Source organism: Odontesthes bonariensis, chromosome 6 (genome assembly GCF_027942865.1).
Source record: "Odontesthes bonariensis isolate fOdoBon6 chromosome 6, fOdoBon6.hap1, whole genome shotgun sequence".
NCBI classification, from domain to species: Eukaryota; Metazoa; Chordata; class Actinopteri; order Atheriniformes; family Atherinopsidae; genus Odontesthes; species Odontesthes bonariensis.
The window spans coordinates 30195684-30217656 of NC_134511.1; the positions used below are offsets into that span (position 1 = coordinate 30195684).

Genomic DNA, 21973 nt, shown 5'->3' on the forward strand with positions numbered 1-21973 from the left:
ATTATCACATTTTCCAGTTTTGGTTTTTAGACAATCGCTTTTGTTTTTTCTTGCCTCAGCTGTTACATTTGTTTCTAAGGAAGAATCTGCCAGCCATACCTTAACTACAGCTGCTTCAAAAAACAGCAGCTGCTGATACAGAGGACAGATATTTAGTGACCACATCTGTTAATCCAAAATTACATATGTAGAACTTATTGAAAATAAGCACTTTATGTCTTAAAGTGGTTTGGCCTCGTGTAATACCCATGTAGCTATGCATATAACCACCTTTTAGATTAGTCCTACCTCTATTTCCCATGCTCACCAGGGTTCAGCTTCTAATTATGTGTTGCTCGTGCAAGTTCCATCCTGCATGTTAATGGGGTGGGTTCTTTAGGTTTTGTACACATAGAAAACAGGCTGTCTGAATCCATGTTTTTGAAACTGCTCATGGTATGCTGCATTTTAACAGTTGAAATGGTCAGCCATAGCTTTAAGTGCCCATTTTGCTCAAGATGTCTTGGTATATTAAAAACCCATAATGGACTTGTTAACAAGGTTTACAACTTAATTTTCCTTTTGAGGGAGACTTTTAAACCACCGCATCAGTTGTCATTAAGTTTTGGAACTACACAAACTTGCTAATCTGCTGACCAGTTCACAACTAGTTTGCAAAATGATACTTTTCCTCTCACATTAATAACTTTCAGATTCATCTAAAGATTCAGCCTTTTTCTCTAGCCTTTTATCAGTCATCTGTTTTTGTCAATTGTGATTACTCTAATCACTTAAAATGATAAATGATCAAAACTTGATAATTTATTTCTGTAAAGCACTTGTCAGGGACAAGTTTTAATGTACTGTGGCTATCGGTCTTTATCTCAGGCACCCCATGTTTGAGGGACATTTTATTGATCTTAGAGGTATCCATCTGCGGTGCTCTCCAACCACAGAGATGGCCATTTTTTTTTTTTTTATCAACACAGACTTGACAGATGTGCTGTCCTCCAAGAAGCTAACACATAGGTTCTGGTGATGATGTTACATACTGACTTTCTATACTGAAACTCCAAAGCAGAAGCAAAGCTAAAGGAACAACAACAGTGCCATCTCAACTAAGAGCCGTCCACAGCTCAGATTGATTCACATCTTTTTTTTTTATCTAGATGTTCATTTGCGTGGCAGCAAACAGAGAGCATATGGAAAACTATGTTCAGTCCTTTAGTCCCAGCTTGCCCACTTTCCTGTTTTGTCACTTTTGAACAAAGGCCAGTAGCGCCTTTATTTCAGTTTACAAAAAATGAATGATTGATAAGTGACTAAAAAGTTTGCGTGTTCTGTTTGATTCAGGAGTTGTGCAGCTGTCAAACGGTGATCCTCTCTGTGGAGGATGAAGTGGGCCAGCGGATCATCATAGAAGACCTGCTGGAGGCATCTCGAGGAGCTGACCCCGGCCTCAGACAGGCTGCTGTCACCATCCTCAATGGCTACTTTGCTCGCACCCGCCAGGACTACAGCGCTCATACACGCACTTTGCTGTCAGGCCTTATCCGCCTTCTGAATGACTCCAACCCCTACGTCCTGTCACAGAGCTGGGACACCATCAACTCCATTACTAAGGTGTGCTGACATTAAAATGATTGAATCCATACAATTTAGTCCAAGGAAACGTGATTGTTTCTTAGTCTAAGGCTGATTGCAAACTCACTTTTTTGTGTATGTTTGTGTTCTGTAGAAACTGGATGCGAGCAGCCAGCTGGCCTTAATCGATGATCTGCATCGAGATATTCGATCAGTAGCTGCAGATGTGAAGGGTCAGCACCTGCCTGGTTTCTGTCTGCCTAAGAAGGTAACAAGGCAGCTCCTGACGCAAATGATACCAGAACCTTCTTATGATATGATGACTTTCATTAAGTTTCCCTCCTGAGCTGCAATTCTGTGAAATAACCAGAACTTAACTCTCTCTGCTGGGAACAGTAATCTGGTTCACACGTTTTATATTTGTGTCCACACTTACATGTAACAACATTTCAGTTTCATGGACCCTTTCCCATTTTTCTGTTCATGTGCAACATCAGTGCCACAAATGTGATGCTTGTACTACAGCAGCCATTTCACCAGCTCAGATTTACTGTTGAACAGGAACAGTTAAGTATGTGTCGTAATGGCAAAGAACTACTCACCAAAGTCCTGTCTGTTCTTCTTCGTCCATCCATGGCTTTGTCTAATTTTTCTGCTTATTTAGTTCACGAACAAGAATGAAAATAAAGAAGACAGTTGGATGCTTTTAAACACGTTACAGACTAAGTCTGGAGTCTTCTCACAAAAACTAAATTAACGTTTAAAAAAAAAATTATTATATACATTGTTTAATTTCTTTGCATAGGGCGTGACCTGTATCCTGCCAGTCCTGAGAGAAGGTGTCCTCACTGGCAGCCCTGAGCAGAAAGAAGAGGCGGCTAAAGCCTTAGGAGGGGTCATCAAACTGACCTCTCCTGAGGCTCTGCGTCCTTCAGTTGTCAACATAACTGGACCTCTTATCCGAATCTTGGGAGACCGCTTCGCTTGGACTGTGAAGACCGCTCTTCTGGAGACTCTCACCCTGCTGCTGGCTAAGGTTCTTACCTGCATCTCTCTGACGGAGCACCTCTTAGACAAAAAATGTTGTAAACACCCTCAAAGTCTGAGTTAGAAATCTAACCTCTGGGCTGTGCTCCCCCTCCAAAAAAACCCCAAAACAGGTGGGAATCGCTCTGAAGCCCTTCCTGCCACAGCTGCAAACCACCTTCCTGAAGGCCCTGCAGGATTCCAGCCGTGCGGTGAGGCTGAGGGCTGCCGAGGCTCTGGGTCAGCTGGTTTCCATCCACACTAAGGTCGACCCGCTCTTCACAGAGCAGCTCTCTGCTATCCGCAACGCTGAGGACTCTGGAGTCAGGTGTGCGCTTAGAATTCAAAACTCAGAAAATACCAGCTTTTGATATTATCAGTCATTATTATCTTAATTAAAGTCTCCTTGCAGTCATATTAGAATTTGCAGGAGGTGACTAAGAAATAGGTGTTTATACGCATCTTCATTACATCATTTGTCCACCAGAGGACTCTGAAAGATTAATGTTTACAATGTCCTATTCACTTCACATCTAACGCATCTCTGTCGGCTTTATGGATCATTCGTGTTTTAACTGAGCGGTTGTCAAAGATGCAGTATCTGCTCACATGACTTAAATTGAGGATAGACTATTGACCACAAGACTCCTGCAAACATTACACCTTATTTTTCACACATGAATGGTACAGTGCTCTGGTTCCTGATTGGTTTGAAAATATTGTGTCATAAAGGCTGATGTTTTAGGGACTTTCTGGCTCTCACTTGTTTTCACAGGGAGACAATGCTCCAATCCTTAAGGTTCGTCATCCAGGGGGCTGGATCAAAAGTGGACCCAGCCATTCGAAAGAACATCACCACCACATTGCTCGGCATGCTGGGACATGATGAGGTATGATGAGAGGAGCAGAGGAGACTAAATCTGTGGCAACACACCCACTATTTCACTCCAGGGTCTGCAATGGTTACTGAATACATTTAGTAATAACCAATTAAACAAAGCATTTATATTTAATCTCTTGGAGGAGATTTCAGAGAGGTACGCTCAGGGGTGTCATTTTGTCTGTGATCACAGTAGAAAAACGGAAGTCAGACAGAGGATGTGGTTTTCTGAAAAGGTGGTTTTGAGCAGTCATGTCAATTTGAGAATAAATGACACAGAACCTCTCCCTTTCTGGTTGTCTGATTGGTGTGTGTTTGTGCATGCAGGATGCAACCCGTATGGCCTCAGCCGGCTGTGTTGGTGAGCTGTGTGCCTTCCTGTCTGAGGAGGAGCTGAAGAGTGTGTTACTTCAGCATGTCTTGGGTTTGTATTTGTACTTGATACAATAACACGATGAACAAGAAGCCCAAAAAAATCAGAATCAGAATCAGAATTTGTTTTTATTGCCATTGTTAGTGAACAGTGTTCACTAACTAGGAATTTGCTGCGGCGTAAGGTGCAAACATGTAACAGGGATATAATGATAAAAAATAAAGAATAAAAATATATGAATACAAAATGTACAAGGTGTGTACAACAATACACAGTAACCAATATACAGAGCAACAATAGTGCAGTTTCGTTAGTGCAATTTTAATGATGGTAAAGTGAAGTAAAGTGTCTGTGGCAGGTTATGAAGTGATTTAATAAAAGAAATGGTTATTAAAAAAAAATGTTCATCAGCAGAAATGTCAGAGCATTGGGTAATATATTTCTCTGCCTCCTTCAGCTGACGTGTCTGGTGTGGACTGGATGGTGCGTCATGGCCGCAGCTTGGCTCTGGCCATAGCTGTCAAATGTGCTCCTGAGAAGCTGTGTGGGAAGGAGTACTGCAATACTGTGACAGAGACTATTTTAGCCAACGCCACTGCTGACAGGGTGAGCACAAAGTGTTCAGCAGACACACGGTTGCCTTATTAACTCGCCTGTGAAGGAATAGGCATTGTTGGACATTTGTTTTGGTTTTATGGAGAGTTAACATGCTTTACCAGTGTCTTCACCAGGAGTGTTTGTGCTGGTTGGGTCCCAGCTACTACCTCAGGAAGCTGCTACATCTGGCTCATTAATAGTTCAACCCAATGCTGAACCCATAACATGATGGTTGTTTTTTTTTTTTTTTAACATAAGCTAAAGAAAACAACTCCTTACTGTGACATTTAGATGCACCTGACTGACATCCGTGTTGTATTGTTTTCCTTTTCCTATTCATTTTGATTATCTAATATTTCAAAAGACCATAAAAAATGAGTGTAAATGTATTAGTATGTTGTCTTATTGATCCAATCCTCTCAGTTTAGGCTAAAGCTCCAAGTCTCCTACCAGTTTCTAACCGTGTGTGTTCATTCCCTTTATCCTGTTCCAGATTCCCATTGCTACCAGTGGGATCAGAGGTATGGGATACCTGATGAGGCATCTTCTGAAAACGGAGGGAGGCAGCAGTGTTTCGCAGCGCTTCATCACACAATTTGTAAAGGTAAGAAAACCTTTTAATCAGCTGGTAATCACACTCTGTTTGCTTCCCTTTTACTTCCCTAACACATGAGGAAGTTGGTGCCAACAAATCACTAAATTGCTCCTTACCATCCACTGCCTGTGACTTTGTGAGGCACATATTAAGTCCCTTATTCCTAAATATTTGGGCAATTAACCAGGAAGAGCTTCTTCCAGCATGCTTGCTTTTTCTCATGCAAAAGCACAGGTCCTGTGTAAAATGTAGACTTTCCAACCTAATAAATCAATTATTTTTTTCACAGTGGAACCCAGTTTTTTTTATTTTTTATGTACAGCACAAGATGGTAGTAATCCCATGTACTTTGAAGGATCTTTGCACAAGATTACTGTTCCATCAACCACCAGCGGATGTTAGGGACACATCCTCAGTTGTGTTCCTCAGCATCATTAGGTGTGTCAGTCAGAAGCTTTCAGTTTACTGGTCCATCTAGTTCCAACCCTCACCTATGGTCACAGATTGGGGTAGTGATTCATTCAGACTAATTTGTTGAACAAAGTCATTTGTTTGTTTTCTTGAGGTGAAAGAGAACAAAGTTTGTTCTGGCCAGGACATTTCATACCTCAGGAGAAGCTCAAGTGCCAAACTCATAGTGCTCTCTCACTGCAGCATACATGCTAAGCATTGTGGGAATCTAAGTCTGAGAATTATTAGCCATTTGCATGTCTTTAGATGCCTCACAAGATGTGTTATATAGATTTTCGTACTTCCTCACTGCCTTGGCCAGCTGATCTTCAGAACCATCCATTACTGTACAACCTGTTGCATCATTTCCACTTTTTTCTCATTAACCACGCCCACTCAAAATTTCTGACCAATCATACAGTATTTGTTGGACAAACAAGGAAAAACAGTTCTGCCCAGATGTGTCAAGGACAAGCTGTGAGAACTCCTAAACCAGGGAGAGGGAACAGATTTCTGTGTTCTTGCTGGGTATAGGCCTTTAGAGGTAGGGGAAGGAGCTTGAGAGGTTATATATCCCTTCTAGCCTGGGAACACCTAGGAGGAGCTGGAGAGAGGGATGTTTGAGTTTCTCTCCTGAACCTGTTGCCTCTGCGTTTATAGGATGAACCCTTGGAGTACCTTTCAGAGCCTTGTGTAGTAGATTTGGGATTTGTTTTGTGACATAATTGTGTGTGTGTGATCCAACAGGGTCTTCAGAATCAGTCCAGTGACATCAGACTGGTGTCGGAGCGGGTTTTGTGGTGGATATTCAGAGAGCCATCACCACCTTCCATGGACATCAGTGCCATCAAGCCCATGCTGAAGAGTCTGCTGGACAACACCAAGGATAAAAACACCACCGTCAGAGCCCAGAGCGAGCACACCATCGTCAACCTGCTACAACTCCGCCAAGGGGAGGAAACCATGCAGGTGAGGCTTCAGATTCACAGCATTTAGACGTCGTCTCTGTATCAAAATCAACTCTATTTTCCACTTTTTTTCATGTCAGAGTATTACTGCCATTCTGGACTCTGCCAGTAACGACCTGCTATCAGAGTGTCACCGCCGGTCGTTGAAGAAAATCGCCAGCCTGCAAGACTCCAATGAAGAGATTGATGACACCATCTTGACATGATTAAAGCAGGACTATACAAGAATCTACGGAGGTCAACAGAAGCGTGACTGACAGTAACATTTCCTCAGTATATGAGAACCCCCAGACACTCATCACACATGCTCATATTGCTCAGATGGGTTGTATTTTCACAGATTTTTTTTTTTTTTTTCCCCACATGCTGTATAACCATGAAAACCATTTTTTATTTTTATTTTTTTGCCCCCCTCTGGCTTTACATCATTGTTTTAGCGGCCTTTAAGCCCAATTTCTTACTCGTTTCTTTTATCTTGCGATGTGCAGGGTGCTCCCCTGTGCTGAGCGTCATTAGGAAGACACAATGCCAAATCCGTTTTGATATTTAAGTGCTTTTTGCTACTTATTTTACCAACATAATTTCAAGCATTTAACATGCACCCCCTGTCTTTAACTTTTATTTTGACTTTGTGTGTGAGAGTTGTTTGGGGAAAGCAGCCTCTTATAAGAAGACAAATCATTCTTATCGGTGATAAAAGTTGTAAAAAGGCAATGCAAAATAAAAAAAATGATTTGACGATGTGTGTGAAATATTGGGATGCTGTTTTCTTCGAGGTTTGGTTGCACATGCGGGGATTATAGAGACATTAAGAAAAATATTAGGTTTTAGATGTTGACATATTAACTTTGGAATACTGTTAGAGAAATTGGGAGGCAATATGTACGATTAGAGATTTGTTTTGGAGGTATAAACTGTAGTGTTGACGGTATGAGACTGCCCCATCAGTCGCATGTAAAAAGCGCTCATCAATGAGACGGGACGTCTGAGCTATAGCTGGAGCCTGCGCAGTGAGGCCGGGTCACACTTGGGTGCAGCTCCACAAGAGAAGGAAGCGGAGTTTCCGGCTGTTTGCAGCGGACTGAGAGGATTGCTGACGCCGCGAAACCCCGAGAAAAAAACGCCACCGCCTCGGGGGGCTAACAGTTCCAAGCGTCGGTAGTGGCTGTTGTCTTTCATATCTAGGGGGGACTGGTGATTTCTTTTTTTTACGGGTCAGGGGAGTTGAGCAGCAAACCACGGAAAGAAGCGGCACAAGGCGCGGGTGAGCTACCAGCTACCGGCATGGCCAGGGACTACGATTACCTCTTCAAGCTGCTCATCATCGGTGACAGCGGTAAGCCGACGCCGGGGATTCAGGACGGGAAGTGGGCCTTGTCGTGTTTTTTTCTTTTCTTTTAATACGGAAGAATAAGGCATAACTACAGTTAACGAGCCGCTGTAAACTGACTATGCTTGTTTGCTGTGTGTTACTTGATATTTAATGCATTGAAAATAATTTGTGAAACGTACACATCCGCCATATTTCCATGCCCAGTGACAGGGCGGAGGTTGTGTGTCCGGACTGGGCATGTCAGCCGATCAGGCCGGATACCGCCTCCAGATCTTAAAGGCTCTCCTCTCGAAGTTTACTTGCTTTGTTCCATTTTCAGGGAGGTTTTTGTTTTAGCTTCATGACAAAACTCACACCGACCCAAATACCGCCCCGGGGGCTCTTATATTCCCCTATTTTGGCCTTTTGTTTGTATCTCATATTAGCTGTGTAACGTGGGCTAGCTAAAAATTAGGCTAACAGCGTTTCAGGCTTGGTAACGTCAGTAACTATTTATTGACGTCTGTTTGGCTTTGAAGCTTGTTGCTAAGAAGTGCAGTTAAGCCTAAGTAAGTGTGAAAAGTCAATAAAGTTGGGTTAAGTTATTGCAATTGGTTTTGTTAGGGAGTTAGCTGGTTAGCAAGAAAGTCTCAGCTAATTCTTAGTGGAGGAATGCTACACTTCAGACTGGTTCAAATCCAGCCAGTCAAACTAAACTGAAGTGATACTAACAAAGTGGTCAGTATCAGATGTGTGTCTCAGTTAAGAGCATCTCTGGGGTTCAAGAGCTACTCAGTATGTGTTATTAAACTAGACATAGCTCCTTTATTGTGTTAAAACCCATGACCATCTAAACCGCCACAGGTGGATGCATGTTGAAGATCAATATGAATATGATATAAGCTAGTTATCTGAGTCAAAACTTGACTTTACAACTTTATTCCACTCTCTGTAGTTGTAGAGCCTCATCCCGCTGCAAGTCTTTGTGTGCAGTGATCTTTGCTTTCATTGACAGCGCCAGTCCTGGCAGTACTACCCCATCAGCTGGCTGCTCTCAGAGCAGGACAAGGCACCACAGCAAGCCCTTCTCTGGATCTCACACACAGGGTCCAGTGTCCCTTCATCTACAACAAGGCATCTCAGCTATTGGCAGTTTTGCTCATAGATGATTTGGGAAAGATTTACTTACTTCTGTGCCTTTACAGATGTTGGATAATGAGATTTTGCAGGCACTAGATCCCAACCTATGCTGAGGTTGACTTGTGTTGTTTTGACTCAAGGTCACTCACTAATGAAACAAATTCTTATTTACTTTAACTTAACAGACCAGCTTCCAGGCTGCAAAACTATAGAAGTGATTCCGTCGCTGATATGTTAAATTTTTGCTAGGCAGCTGTAAAGCATGGCATATTCAGGCTGGTTATGTCTCTTCTGCTTTGAAGCTCATTGTTTGTTTGAACAAAACCCTGAGATCACAGGAACCTGAGAGCTTTCAGTATCAGGACAAATCAAACATTAGATGACAATAACACAAAAATAACAGGCTGGGCAGCAGATGCTTAACTTCCAGAAAGGTGATCTCTTAAAGATTAAGCACTGATCCATCTCGGTTGTACTCCTCGTCCTCTCTCTTAATCAGTTGTGTTACTGATATATTTTTCTGTTTGTTGTCTTTCCTTTGTGGCTTTTGTGTGTTGCTGCATTGATTAAACATGTTTAGCTATAAACATCATTACCTTAACCCCCCCCAGCACATGCACTGTGCAACGTGTATAACTAAATCTTTTGGTTTGCAAGGATTAGAGCAACTGTTGCAGTTTACGGTCTGTAGTCGTATATTTCTAGGATATAACATGTGAAACCAGAACCTGACTCACACTTGTGTCTGTGTGGTATATAGTCCTCACCGCGTGTATCCCTTTTCCAACCCAGTTTAGACAAAACCACGCCCACTTCCGCAGTACGGAAGCCTAGTCGGGAAGCGAGAGACTGAACCAATGGAAACTAGTACGAGAACGCGCCGCACGCTTATGCCGCGCTTATCAGTCGTTCCTAAATCGTAAATTCGCCCCATTCAAGATGACAGATCACGATCATACATACGCAGAGCTTCTTTGGTACGTTAGCATGTTATGTGAATTAATGCCAGCACCCAAGTTGTATACTAGATACAGTCTAGCTAATCATCTAACGTTATCTCACGTTATCACTGACGCCGCCTTCATACATATTTTTTACAGCTTAGCAAGTAAGTTATTATCATGTTAGTTTGGTGTTGTTCATAGATAACGTACCAAAGAAGCTCAAACCATCACAAAACAGCATGCCTAACTTAGCTACAGTAATTAATTATCTATGAACAACACCAAACTAACATGATAATAACTCACTTGCTAAGCTGTAAAAAATATGTATGAAGGCGGCGTCAGTGACAACGTGAGATAACGTTAGATGATTAGCTAGACTGTATCTAGTATTATTATACCAACTTGGGTGCTGGCATTAATTCTTTTAATTGCCTCCCAAAACGAATTCAAGAATATAAAAAAATATGATGGGAGATAATCGCGTCTTAGAATCTTTAACAGAGAGTGGCGTAGTACACCAAACTACGCTGTCTGTCATGACAATTTATTAAGATTACTAAACTGACTGCTTAACTGCTGACTACACTAAAGATATGCGATAGCCTAGCTAGCACATAGACGAGCTACGTCTTTTCGCATTTGTGATCAGAATGACATATGCGCTCATGACAATAAATAAACATTACTAAATGACTGCTTTTACACAGTAAAGTTACGATGGCGGGCGAGCGATGATAGCGTATGGGTAGCTGCTACTTCGCGTCGGCATACGCGGCTTCCGTACTAGCAAGGGGGCGTGGTTTTGTCTAAACTGGGTTGGAAAAGGGATACACGCAGTCCTCACCACCAAGAGAAAAAAAAAGGTAGGGTTTTGTTACAAGCTTATAGTCAAATGCTAAAGAGAACATTCGGTTATTCCTTTATATCTTTTACTCGGTTTGGAAGCTAGTCGTAGTCTAAACCTCATCCTGTGCTTTTGTTTCCTCCACAGGAGTGGGCAAGAGCAGTCTCCTCCTACGATTTGCAGACAACACATTTTCAGGTGTGTGGCTCTAACCTCTGCTCTGAAGTCTCTACAGTTTATTAGCCTCTCCTAAAACCTTTTTTTTTTTTAAATTTAATTCACATGCCTCTTTACAGGTAGCTATATCACCACAATTGGCGTGGACTTTAAGATCCGGACAGTGGAGATCAACGGTGAGAAGGTGAAGCTACAAATCTGGGATACAGCAGGGCAGGAACGCTTTCGCACCATCACCTCAACGTACGTAGATCCAGACTCACATTTGCACTTTCATGTCGGGTTTTCGCTTCAGTGATTAGAGCTGAAACCAAGAAAGGCTTTTTGCGGTCTTTTGACGAGATATTATATGAGGAAGCCGTTTGCAGACAACTACAGTAAGTTGGTGCTGCACTGTGAAATTGGGTGGAATTCCCCTCAGATCCTAATTACAGATGTGAGAGGGAGGCTCCAAACGTACGGCACTGCGAAATGACGGTGGCAGCTGGGTCTCTTACAGCATGGTAAATCCATGTGCCTCTACACTGACACATTTAGAACGGCTTGCCCTCCTTAAAAGACGAATTATGTCCTTTTTTTAGACTGAACATAACAGATTTATGTCATGAAACTGAAAGTAAAGTGTGTTAACTACCCAACGGTTGCTCAAATTTGCCCTCACTCGTGCATTTCGCAGTGCTAATGAATAAAACTCTGGATTACATCACAGTGATGTTAGACTGGAGGATGCTTCAGTAGTTAAGCCTGATTCTTACTCGGCGCAACCGCGCAACTGTTCTGGCTCGAGAACCATTAATGACGTCATCGAAAGCGCCAGCCCCTTCACAGTTCATTCAGCTCATAAGCGCAGTTTGCGCCGAGTATGCGTCACATTTGCAGTTCTCTCCAGACCAGCGGGCGTCACTGTTGAGGAAACAAGCTGAAGAACCGGACGAAGAAAAGCATACGAAGAAAGCATACACAATGCCACCTGTGGTGTCACGTCAGCAGAGGCTGGCACATCTGATGCGGATGCGTAATGAATTTACTCTGGGTGTAGAACTGTATATGTATCTCAGAGCTAAGCGGCTGCGGCAAAAACAGAATGCACGGATGCATTTCCATGTTTTCTTCACCTCCACCACCGACTGCCCCAGATGCCTGCCGATTTTTTTCCCCCCAGGAATTCGACACTGCCGTGTTGTCCCAGTGTAACTTCATAGACGTGTCGTACAGATGTTTGTAGAGGCGCACCCTCTCGGTCACCGCGGTCTCTGCAGTGTTCATGTTTCCTTTCTCTTGGTCAGCTGTTTCTGGTTGAGCTCGCGCGAAGTCAGAAAAAAAGTTGAGTGCGCGCGACCTTGCGACGCGCGAGGATTTTTTAGCTTGCGACGGGGGGCGTGGCGGAATTTTGGGTCACGTGACCGTTTGCGCCATTTGCGACCAGAATGGGTCAAAGCGAGGTTGCGCCGAGTAAGAATCAGGCTTTAGCCTTCAGGTGACAGTGACAAGTCACTTGGCAGAAAAAGGCAGGTGAAGCTAAACCAATATGATCCCCAAAGACTGAAAATGTTGTATTCTTTACTGTTTAATGTTCACAAGCTGATTAAATCAATACCCCTTAGTAGTGTTTAGATTCAGAATATTTCCTGCGATTATCGCTACCTCTCAGGCAGTGTTGGGGGTAACGCATAACAAAGTCATGAGATTGCATAACGATATTACTTTTCAAGGTAACGAAGTAAAGTAAGGCGTTACATTAAAAACAACAAAAACGGTAACTACACTACTTTACTAGACTATAGTAATGCGATTTCCTGCGTTACCCAGGCTGCTTTTGCCACTGAAAAGTCCTGATCTGTTTTGTGTTGCCTGTATGCGAACGTGCTGCCTGTGTGGTTTTTTGTCTTTTTTTTTTGTGATGTGTGTGTGTGTGTGTGTGAGAGAGAAAGACGTGCTAGTTGCCATAGCGACGTAGCTGCTGGGGGCGGGAGTGGCGACTGTCAACAACTGAGAGAGAAGGAAAACTTAAAAAAACAACTGAGAGAAAATAAATAAAAGATTGTGAGGGAAAATGGACACGGAGACAGAGACGGAGATAGGGGGCTTTGGCCAGTGGCAATATTGTCACTACTTTGAATTAATTTGTCGTAAGGACAAAAACATTAGAGTCAAATGTACTCTATGTCCCGGCAACAAATATCTTTCTATGGCGGTAACCTCGATGAGCAACCTGTCTAAACATTTGTCATCGGTCCATGGGAGCTCAAAACTTGTGGCAAAAGATCCTCGCCAGTCATCTGAAAGAGACGACCAGCAGCCGGCCCCACCTCCACTGAAACGGGCAAAACTTTTTTCTTTTGTGGCACAAAAGCAGATAACGCAAAAGCAGTTGAATAGTATGGTAGCAGGCTTCATTGTGGAGGACATACAGTATTCTGTTCTGAATTTTCAAAGGTTTGAGACTTGACAGGAGGTCAGAGGAGAGTGAGCTAAGGGGAAAATTATTCTTTTAGTATTTCATTAATATGACATTTCTGTTTATTTAATTAAGTGCGTTATCTGTTTCCTTGTATGGGCATAAGTGCATCCCTGTTTTAATTGTATGGGGTAAAGTGACCTTTGTTTTTTACATTTTTACATTGAGATTTTTGTTCTCATGTGTCGCAGAGCCTGTGTTTTGAAACTGACCGACCTCACATTAGCCTTTTTAGTTGATTTTTCTGTGAGGTATTGTTCTATGTGGTTTTATATGCCATTTTGTATTATACAATAAATACCAAGTGAAGATGGGGCAATGATGTTTGTGTATACCTTAACGCTTTATTAAGAAACAGTAAAGTAAAGTAATAGGTAATTAAGTTACTTTTCAAATGCAGTAACTAGTAAAGTAATTTCATTACATTTTTCAGAAGTAACTAGTAATAAGTAACTAATTACTTTTTTTGAGTAACTACCCCAACACTGCTCTCAGGGAACATGATGCTATGGCGAAGCGTGTGTCTCACAGGCTGTGTTGGACCAAAGTTTCTGACATAAGTAGACGAGTTGATTATTTCTGACTAGGCTGCAGATGTCATCCTCACTTAGGGGAACTGATATTTAGCTGCCAGTTGTCTTTTTTTATTTATTTATCCATTTTTGTTTGTTTTGGGTTATTGCTGTCAGTTTCACATTCTCTAAAAGAGATATTGCCATCTGTAAGCGTGTGTCTTTATGAATAAAAAGTGAGCTGTGCTCTTGTACCCCCTTCCTCATGGAAAGTTAGCATGTGCACCGTCCTGACTTCTGCACAGGTTCTAAATGCAGATTATGTGCCTTTTACATTTAAAAGCCGGATGTCATGGGGTGCTGTTGTTTTCTTTTTTGATCAGGATGAAAAGGTATTTAGAGGTAGATGAGTTTTACACAGCTTCATGCTCCAGTAGGTTTCCTGGACAGTTATTGTATGTATACATATCATGTCATATCAGCAATTTAATCCATTGATTTGATGTTTTTTCAACTTTAAAGCTTTCTCTGCATAAACCCTTGTGATTACATTGCAGCAAGATTGCATCAAGTGACTCGACAGAATAAGCCGAGGAAGGTCAAGCATCCAAAACATTTAAGATAAACAACATGCAGTTTGTCGTGAGGGAACCGCTGACCTGTTTGCTTCATTATGGAGTTTGTTCGAGGTGGTTTTTCTGAAGCTTTTAAGCCGTCGTGTCCTCCTGATGCTGTTTTTTTATTTTTTATTTTATTTTATTTTTTTATAAGATTTTATCCGAGTGTCCCTTTCACAAGTAAAAACCTGTGCACGTGAAATGCGGCATAACTCTGTGAGTGTCTGAGAAACAACACTGATGTGTGAACTGGATTGCATCACCTCTTTTTGACTTTAGAAAACAGACAGAGGCTGCATTTATGAGACATCTCCCAGTCCTTGCTTTCATTGTCCCGAACGGCACCAGGAGGGCACGTTGGACAGTTATTACTGACCATCAGGAATCAAAATCTTCCAAAAAGCATGGAATCGTTAGCGGTACTGATGCATCAGCCTCTGAGGGGTATGACTGTCCCAGTTTAGAAACGCTGTCACCAGTTGTTCTGCAGGAATCCCTCCACCAAAGTGGAGTGATGTGGTGCCTCATTAGATCTTAATAGATTTCTCTCTGGAGATTAATCGTAGGCACTGACCTGCTCAGGCCACTCAGACAGACCAACCTGAGGTGGTGGCCATATGTCAGACCTTCCAGTTACAGCACTTGTCTTGATTTGGGCTTGAGACTGAAAACTGTCACCTCTGAGGTCACAGCGTAACATGAAAATGCTGCTTTTAGGATCTAAAAGCTCAAAACTCACAAGTCAATGCTTGTTCCCTTCAAACAGGAGTGTATCAACTCAGTATAAGCACAATGCATAAATATGTATAGTAAAAAGTAATATTAAACCCTCAACAGTACTCAGACAACACTGTATCCCCACGCTGTCAGTAAAGGCAGGAGCACTGACAAACACACATGCGCACACAGTAAGCCTGACAAAAGGTTCTTTGTGTTTGTTTGGCGCTGTGCAGCTACTCTGAGGATGCTCCCTCTCTGGGATCTGACCACTGTTTCGTTGCCTGTGTGGGGGCAGATACGGGTGGCAGATGAGTGCTTTTTCCTCCTCTTCATCACACTCTGCCTTTATATGTTGTATCTGTGCATAGTTGTAGAGTTATTTATTCTGACTGTGCTGTTACTTGTCGATGTGGACAATAAAGCACGGAAGAAAATAAACATAAAAAACTGTTTTATTTTTATAAATTGAGATTTGAGGTGATGACATGGATCATTCCCAAGTTGATATCTGTCTCCCTCTGGTGGCCTTTAGCCTTAAATGCCTATTTTTTACAGCCGATTTCTCATCGTATTTAATATAAAAGTGAAAATAAGGAAGGATGAACATAGTTTTTAGTCATCAAATTGTCTTATGTTCTTAAAAGCTTCTGTTTAGCAATTTAGAGTGGAGCAAAAAAAGTTTCACTTTAACCCACGGACATCCATTTACTCCTTTATCCGTTACCTTTTCTGAATCATTTATCGAGTATTCATCACTGATTTTGCTTGATATCTGTCACCTTTAGTAAATATTTTCTATAAATTCACATCACTTTTCGCTATGAGACATTTTTCCATTCTTGTAAGTTTATCCATGAACATTTTGCTGAATGTTTCCCTTTATCTAATACATTTACCCAACAACTTCTACAGTTTTTCATGCTCTCAAGCTGACCATTTTCCATGACTTCTAGCTTTATGATCCAAAGCTTTGAAGAATATTTCTTGAAGCAGAAATTTCAGGTGAAGCGCTGATTTGAGGCTTTTATCCCAGAAATCGCATAACTGACATATTAAACGTCCCTCCTAAGGCCATTCCTGCATTTGTATTGCTGATTTTAACTGAAACAAGTGTAAATAAAATGAGAAGATAAAGCAAATGTGGTTCGAAGACTGAAATTGGAGGAACGTTTTCGGCGACAAAAGTTGCAACGGCTACTTTTTGAGTTGGGATGAAGCTTTGACGTCGTTTATTCAGGGTTCCTCTGGATTGCAAGCATCTTTAGTCGGGTGTTTAAACGTTTAATATGGTTTGTCATGTTTAATATAATTAATTTATCTTCACAGAAGCCAAAGTGCTTCCATGTGCCATAGCCTGTCCAGATGTTTCACATTTCCACTTTTTTGAAGCTGTGAACTGATTCAGAATTTTTCACGCCAGAATTGATGCATTTTAGATTTAATTCTTCCCCCCCACCCATTCTTAAAGTAAAGCTTTATAAACTGAAAGTACTTCATCTGCTATTTCTTCTCATGGTCTGTGCTGGACGACACATCATATAGACAAGGCTTCTGCTGCTAAAACTCAACCTTTGTTTGAATCCCACAATTCAGATTTCGATTGCTTTGCTTCCATTCACATTTTCCTGATTTGTTTTGCTTTACACACTATCCTAAATTTCTGTTACTGTCAGAAATTTGTCTCTGGTTACTTTTGGTCGTAAGATGGTGACAAAGACGGCGTTTGAGCTCAGCATTTTTAGCCACTACGTGAAGTTAATGGATTAAAAAAAGGGCTTCAGTTTGAGGTCTTGTGTCCAGATGTGCCATGTTCCAGAGTGATGGGCGCATCAGGGTAAGAAGAGCGGCACCCATCATGCTGAGTGCTTACCGTAGAAGCATGTGGAGTCAGTGTTATGATTTATGGATGCTTCAGTTTGTCAAATCTAGGTTCTCAAATATTATATACCCAAAATTAAATCAGCTGACTACCTGATCAGGTGTCCATCGATAGATTTTTATCACTGATGACATGAGCATAATCCAAGATGTGGCTCAGTTTGTGAAAGAGTGGTTCAGGGAGCCTGAGGCATCATTTTCACACAAGGAAGGATTGGCCTCCACTGAGTCCGGACCTGAAACCCAGTGAGAATCTTTGGGATGTGCAGGAAAAATCACACAGTGGTCCGACTCTCCCATTATCAATAAAATATGTAGAGAAATCAGGGCAGTTTTGGATATAAATAAGCTAATGATGAATGTGTGCCAGTGTCAAAGCTCAGTGTGTTTCTTAATGACATTTTGATTTGTAAGGTCATCGTACAATCACAAGACAATCAATTCCAATTTGTTGAACTCCTTATCAGCCAGTTAAAAACTGAAACTTCTCTTCGATCCAATCCCCTGCCCTGAGTGTGCACGAAGTGATTGTGGAAAGAATAAACTGAACCAGAACCAGGAAGGGTAGCCATCCGCCTCAACCAGCTGGGGTTTGAGAGGACAACAAGCACCATGACACCAGGCCAGGGATACCTGCTGAGACAGAGAAAACACAAGTTAATGACAACAATAATGTAGCATGTATATAGAATAGAAAAACTGAAGGCTCTGCCTCCCATTCTACTTTTAGAAACTCTGGGAACCACAAGTAAACCTGCAGTTTGAGAGCAAAGTGCTCTGTTGTGTAAATATCTAACAATGAGGTCTTTTAAGATATGGAGCTTGGTCATTAAGAGCTTTATATGTGAGGAGAATGACTTTAAACTCTATTCTGGATTTAACGGGTAACAATAAAGCTCGCTGTGCTTCTCTCCCTCTGCATCCTCAGATACTACAGGGGAACGCATGGGGTCATAGTGGTATACGACGTCACGAGTGCCGAGTCTTTTGTCAATGTTAAACGATGGTTACATGAAATCAACCAGAACTGTGACGACGTGTGCCGAATATTAGGTGAGTGTGCTCCTTTTTCAGCGGGCTTTCAAAGGTCCAGGCTCTGCCTCTGCTTCTTTTCGCCTCCTTCACTCAAGTTTTTATTTGCAGACAGTGGGCAGAATATTTCTTTGCTCCATTTCACCACCTTGGTAATATTCTATTTGTTCTTAGTGGGAAACAAGAACGACGACCCCAACTCCAAAGTAGTGGAGACGACTGACGCGCAGAAGTTTGCAGAGCAGATGGGAATCAGCCTGTTTGAGACTAGTGCAAAAGAAAACATCAACGTCGAAGAGGTAATGTACAGCCTCAGGCTTCAGAACGCTCACAGTGTTTGTCCCGAGTAGTTAGTTGGACGTTGATCTCATGTTTCGTCAACTGAGGTTCTGTCCAGCTGAAAGTAGTGATGTCAGAATATTGTAAATTGACACTGATGTTGCACTGATTAAGTTTCTTTATTGTTATTTTCTCGTTATAACACAGTACAAACGCAGACATATTAAACTTAAAGCCATCTCCAGATTTCTAGATCGTACAGCCAGATTCGTATAAAAATACACTATTATCAACAAAGTTTCCATCCCTCATCTGGACAGTTTTACCCGGACATAGTACACAAAAATTATCAAAAACCTACAACAATGGCCACCATATTTTCAGAATAGGACCTGAATCGTTGCCGGGTAGCGTAAAATGTGATGCTAATGTGAAACATAATCTCTTTACCCCTTTCGGCTTAACGTTGGAGAATGAGCCTCCTGGCCCCACGTGTCCTCGTGGAAATGCTTATAAACAGCTGGCTGCTCTCTGCACTTTTTCGCATGTCATTTGTACACATTTAAGGCTTTTTGGCGTTAGTTTACGCCGTTCAAATATGTCAAATGGTTCGGGTTATAGTACAGTACGGTGAAGGTTCTCATATTACCGTACATAACGTGAAATAGATAGGGTTACGGCAAAAGTAAAGGGCAGAACGCCATTTATTTTTTCAAAATACGTTGCATAAAATGACACAAAAACGTCCAAAAAGTGTTGGAATAATGCACCAAATGACTTATAATAACTACGTCTTTTCACAAGACCAGGCTGCCTGGACAGAAGTGCACAAAAAGCAGTGTCGTGTTTATATTGATCCCTCGTGTAATAGTGTAGCTACATCAATCACTTGAAGGATCTAGAATTTCTTCATTGCTGATTACGATGATGAGAATATGCATATTGGACTGTGGAAGGGAAATGTTCAAACTCTGCATACATCGTAAAGTAATCGCCTCTGGCCTGTGCTTCCCCCGCAGATGTTTAACTGCATCACAGAGCTAGTGCTACGAGCCAAGAAGGAGGTTCTCGCAAAGCAGCAGCAGCAGCAACAGAACGACGTGGTCAAACTCACCCGGAACAGTAAACGGAAGAAAAAGTGCTGCTAGCAAATCGGAAGCCATCCACCAAAGGCCGGGGGCGTCTTTTTCTCACACATGCACACACACACACACGATGGGACTCAGAGCATCTAAATTAAAGAGCAGATAAAGATTTAATAAATATAAGTTGAAAGATTAAAAAGTAAATAAATGGAAAAATGTCCCCTTTGGACAAACTAATCATGAAGACTTTAAAAAAAAAAAAAATGTACAGATTTTTATTAGATGTCAGATCAAGTTTTATTTGGAATTCAGCGGATGGGCGCTGTTGACCTGAGGTCCTCGTTTGTAAAAGGACCTGCAAGCTGACAACTGACCGCCATAATGTTCCGATTTCTATCCACATAACCCTCGTGTTCCTCCATCAGTACGTCATCTCTCCTTCTCATTCCACTGCACACGGGACATTCAAAGTCGAGGCCGACTCTGCACCTGAGGAGGAGGAGGGCTCAACTCTCCTGGACTTATTTGGTTCTAGTTCTGTTTTTCGTTTTTTTTTTGTTTGTTTGTTTGTTTGTTTGGGTGGGGCTGTTTGTGTGGTTCAGACACGGTTGTCTGGATGGGCGTATGAGGAAGAGTGGAGGTCTCAGAACCTCCCTGGAGTCTCGCCACAGCCCACGCCAAGAGATCATGTGCTAGATGTCTTTTTATTTGACTTGGTGGGGGAAAAAAATCACACAGATGATGATGTAGATGTTTATTGGTAGACGACTTCAAGCAACTAATCCCATGGACAGAACTGGTGACTCTTATGTACTGTCTTCTTCTGTATTTTGCCAAGCCTCCCACCCTCTCCCCACTAACTCCCAGTAGTGCTGAGCCAATGATAATTGATTTTTATTTGACTTTTTTTGTCCTTTAAATGCATTGGAGCAGATTAACCACTCCTGGAGCTCTGACTGCACCGTTCAATGCAGTCTTCTGTCAAACCTTTTTCCTCTCTATTTAAAAAAAAAAAAAAGAAAGAAAAGAAAAGAAAACAACAATGATACTGCCAATATCAAACAATATTCAGAGCTCAGGAGAGCCTCTTGTTGGACTGTTGCCATAGTGACCCGCAGTTGGCCAAGAAGCAGAAGCAGGGTGAATCAGCATCTGATGGGACCCCGTCAAGTCCTCAGGAAGTGCTTCCTCCCTCTTCCTCTCTTCTTCTGTGTTTCTGTAGCCGTAGGCCTTCTCTTCCCCTCAACACCCACATATCAGCACCTCTCACAGCGACAGCCTCGCCGCCTGAAATCCAGGAGCGCACTGAAGTTCCAACCGTGCATCGTCATCGTGACCTCCAATCCGAGACTTGTTTTGTGTGTTTTTGAGCATGTAACACTCTTTTTGAAGGGGTCTGTAACAGGTAACGACATACGTTTAGCATCGGAGCTGTCATGAATTTACTGCGTGTTCTCATCTTGCAGAATATTCCTAACAGTGGACTAATATTTAAAGTCTTGCGTCATGTTTTTGTCTTCTTTGTCACGAACGCCACTACCTGTTCAAACTGAAGTGTTCAAACAGTCGTGTTTTTGGTGTCCGTGATGAGTGTGCGGCTGGTAATGTGAGAACAAACGGGGACAAACTGCAGCACTGGATCCCGAGCTTCTCTGCCAGGGTTCGTCTCGGAGGCCTAGCAGCACGCACGATTTATTACTGACATTTTTTTCTTTATTTTATAATTTGGGAGAGTTGTGAATGGAGAGAGCGACAGGCGCTGCGTACTCCTCTGTTGAAAACACTTGGTTTTCATCGCTGAGCGGACTCTGGCTAACTGATTGGGATCCTGATAAATGTCGAGGGGTCCCTGTGACCAGACGCGCCTAAAAAATGGTATCAAATATCACACTTTATGATTTCCCTTCATTATGTGTATGTATATATAAATATATTGGTGTGTTTATATTCAGTATAGAACATACACAAGTAATTAGCACACCAAAATGCGCATGTGTTAAACATGGCCCGTGTGCTACGGTTGAAACACACTCGTCAGCTGTGGTTTGCTGTACACTGGAGAAAAAAAAAAAGATGTACTATTCAATTTTCCCTACATGAATTTAATCAGTAATAAACGTTTTAAAGGAATAAATATTTGACACATAATGGCTGATGTCATTTGTCAGTAATCTGAGGCTTGATCTGGAGTTAATTTTAAACCTGTGTCTATTCTGTTTTTTATTGTGAATAAAACTGTATGGGAGGAAATGTGAACTGGTCTTTGGCAAAACTCTTTTTGGAACGATAAATTGTGTTTTATTATAAGAAGTTGTTTCTCCACAAGCAGCAAATATCCTCGTTCTTTAATATCTACAAAGCTCTCAAACCCTGATGAAAACAAATGTGAAATATGAAATTTGAGCATACTTGAGAACTTACAGGCAGATTAACCCACTTAAAACATGGTAATGACTAGTTTAATTGAAGTTTCCTATTTTGGAACAACTGGTTTAGAGCCAAGTTTATGATAGTTGTAAT

General features: G+C 41.8%; 2 protein-coding genes across 2 annotated transcripts in view; both read left to right on the plus strand.

Annotated features, from left to right (window-relative positions):
• gcn1 (GCN1 activator of EIF2AK4) overlaps positions 1–7190 on the plus strand; it is a 33472-nt gene extending 26282 nt beyond the window's left edge. Inside the window, exons 48-57 of the mRNA XM_075468220.1 lie at positions 1333–1602; positions 1718–1831; positions 2369–2599; positions 2724–2917; positions 3365–3479; positions 3797–3893; positions 4300–4448; positions 4933–5043; positions 6232–6453; positions 6533–7190. Coding sequence (XP_075324335.1) covers positions 1333–1602; positions 1718–1831; positions 2369–2599; positions 2724–2917; positions 3365–3479; positions 3797–3893; positions 4300–4448; positions 4933–5043; positions 6232–6453; positions 6533–6658 — 1629 coding nt within the window. The 3' untranslated portion in view covers positions 6659–7190. The remainder of the gene's footprint in view (positions 1–1332; positions 1603–1717; positions 1832–2368; positions 2600–2723; positions 2918–3364; positions 3480–3796; positions 3894–4299; positions 4449–4932; positions 5044–6231; positions 6454–6532) is intronic.
• Positions 7191–7456: 266 nt separating this feature from the next.
• Positions 7457–21709, plus strand: rab35b (RAB35, member RAS oncogene family b). The gene is made up of 6 exons (XM_075468222.1): positions 7457–7788; positions 10843–10893; positions 10992–11115; positions 17986–18110; positions 18264–18388; positions 19388–21709. Exons 1-6 carry the CDS (start codon positions 7737–7739, stop codon positions 19514–19516), a joined length of 606 nt encoding a protein of 201 aa, XP_075324337.1. The 5' UTR covers positions 7457–7736; the 3' UTR covers positions 19517–21709.
• The last annotated feature ends 264 nt before the right edge of the window (positions 21710–21973 follow it).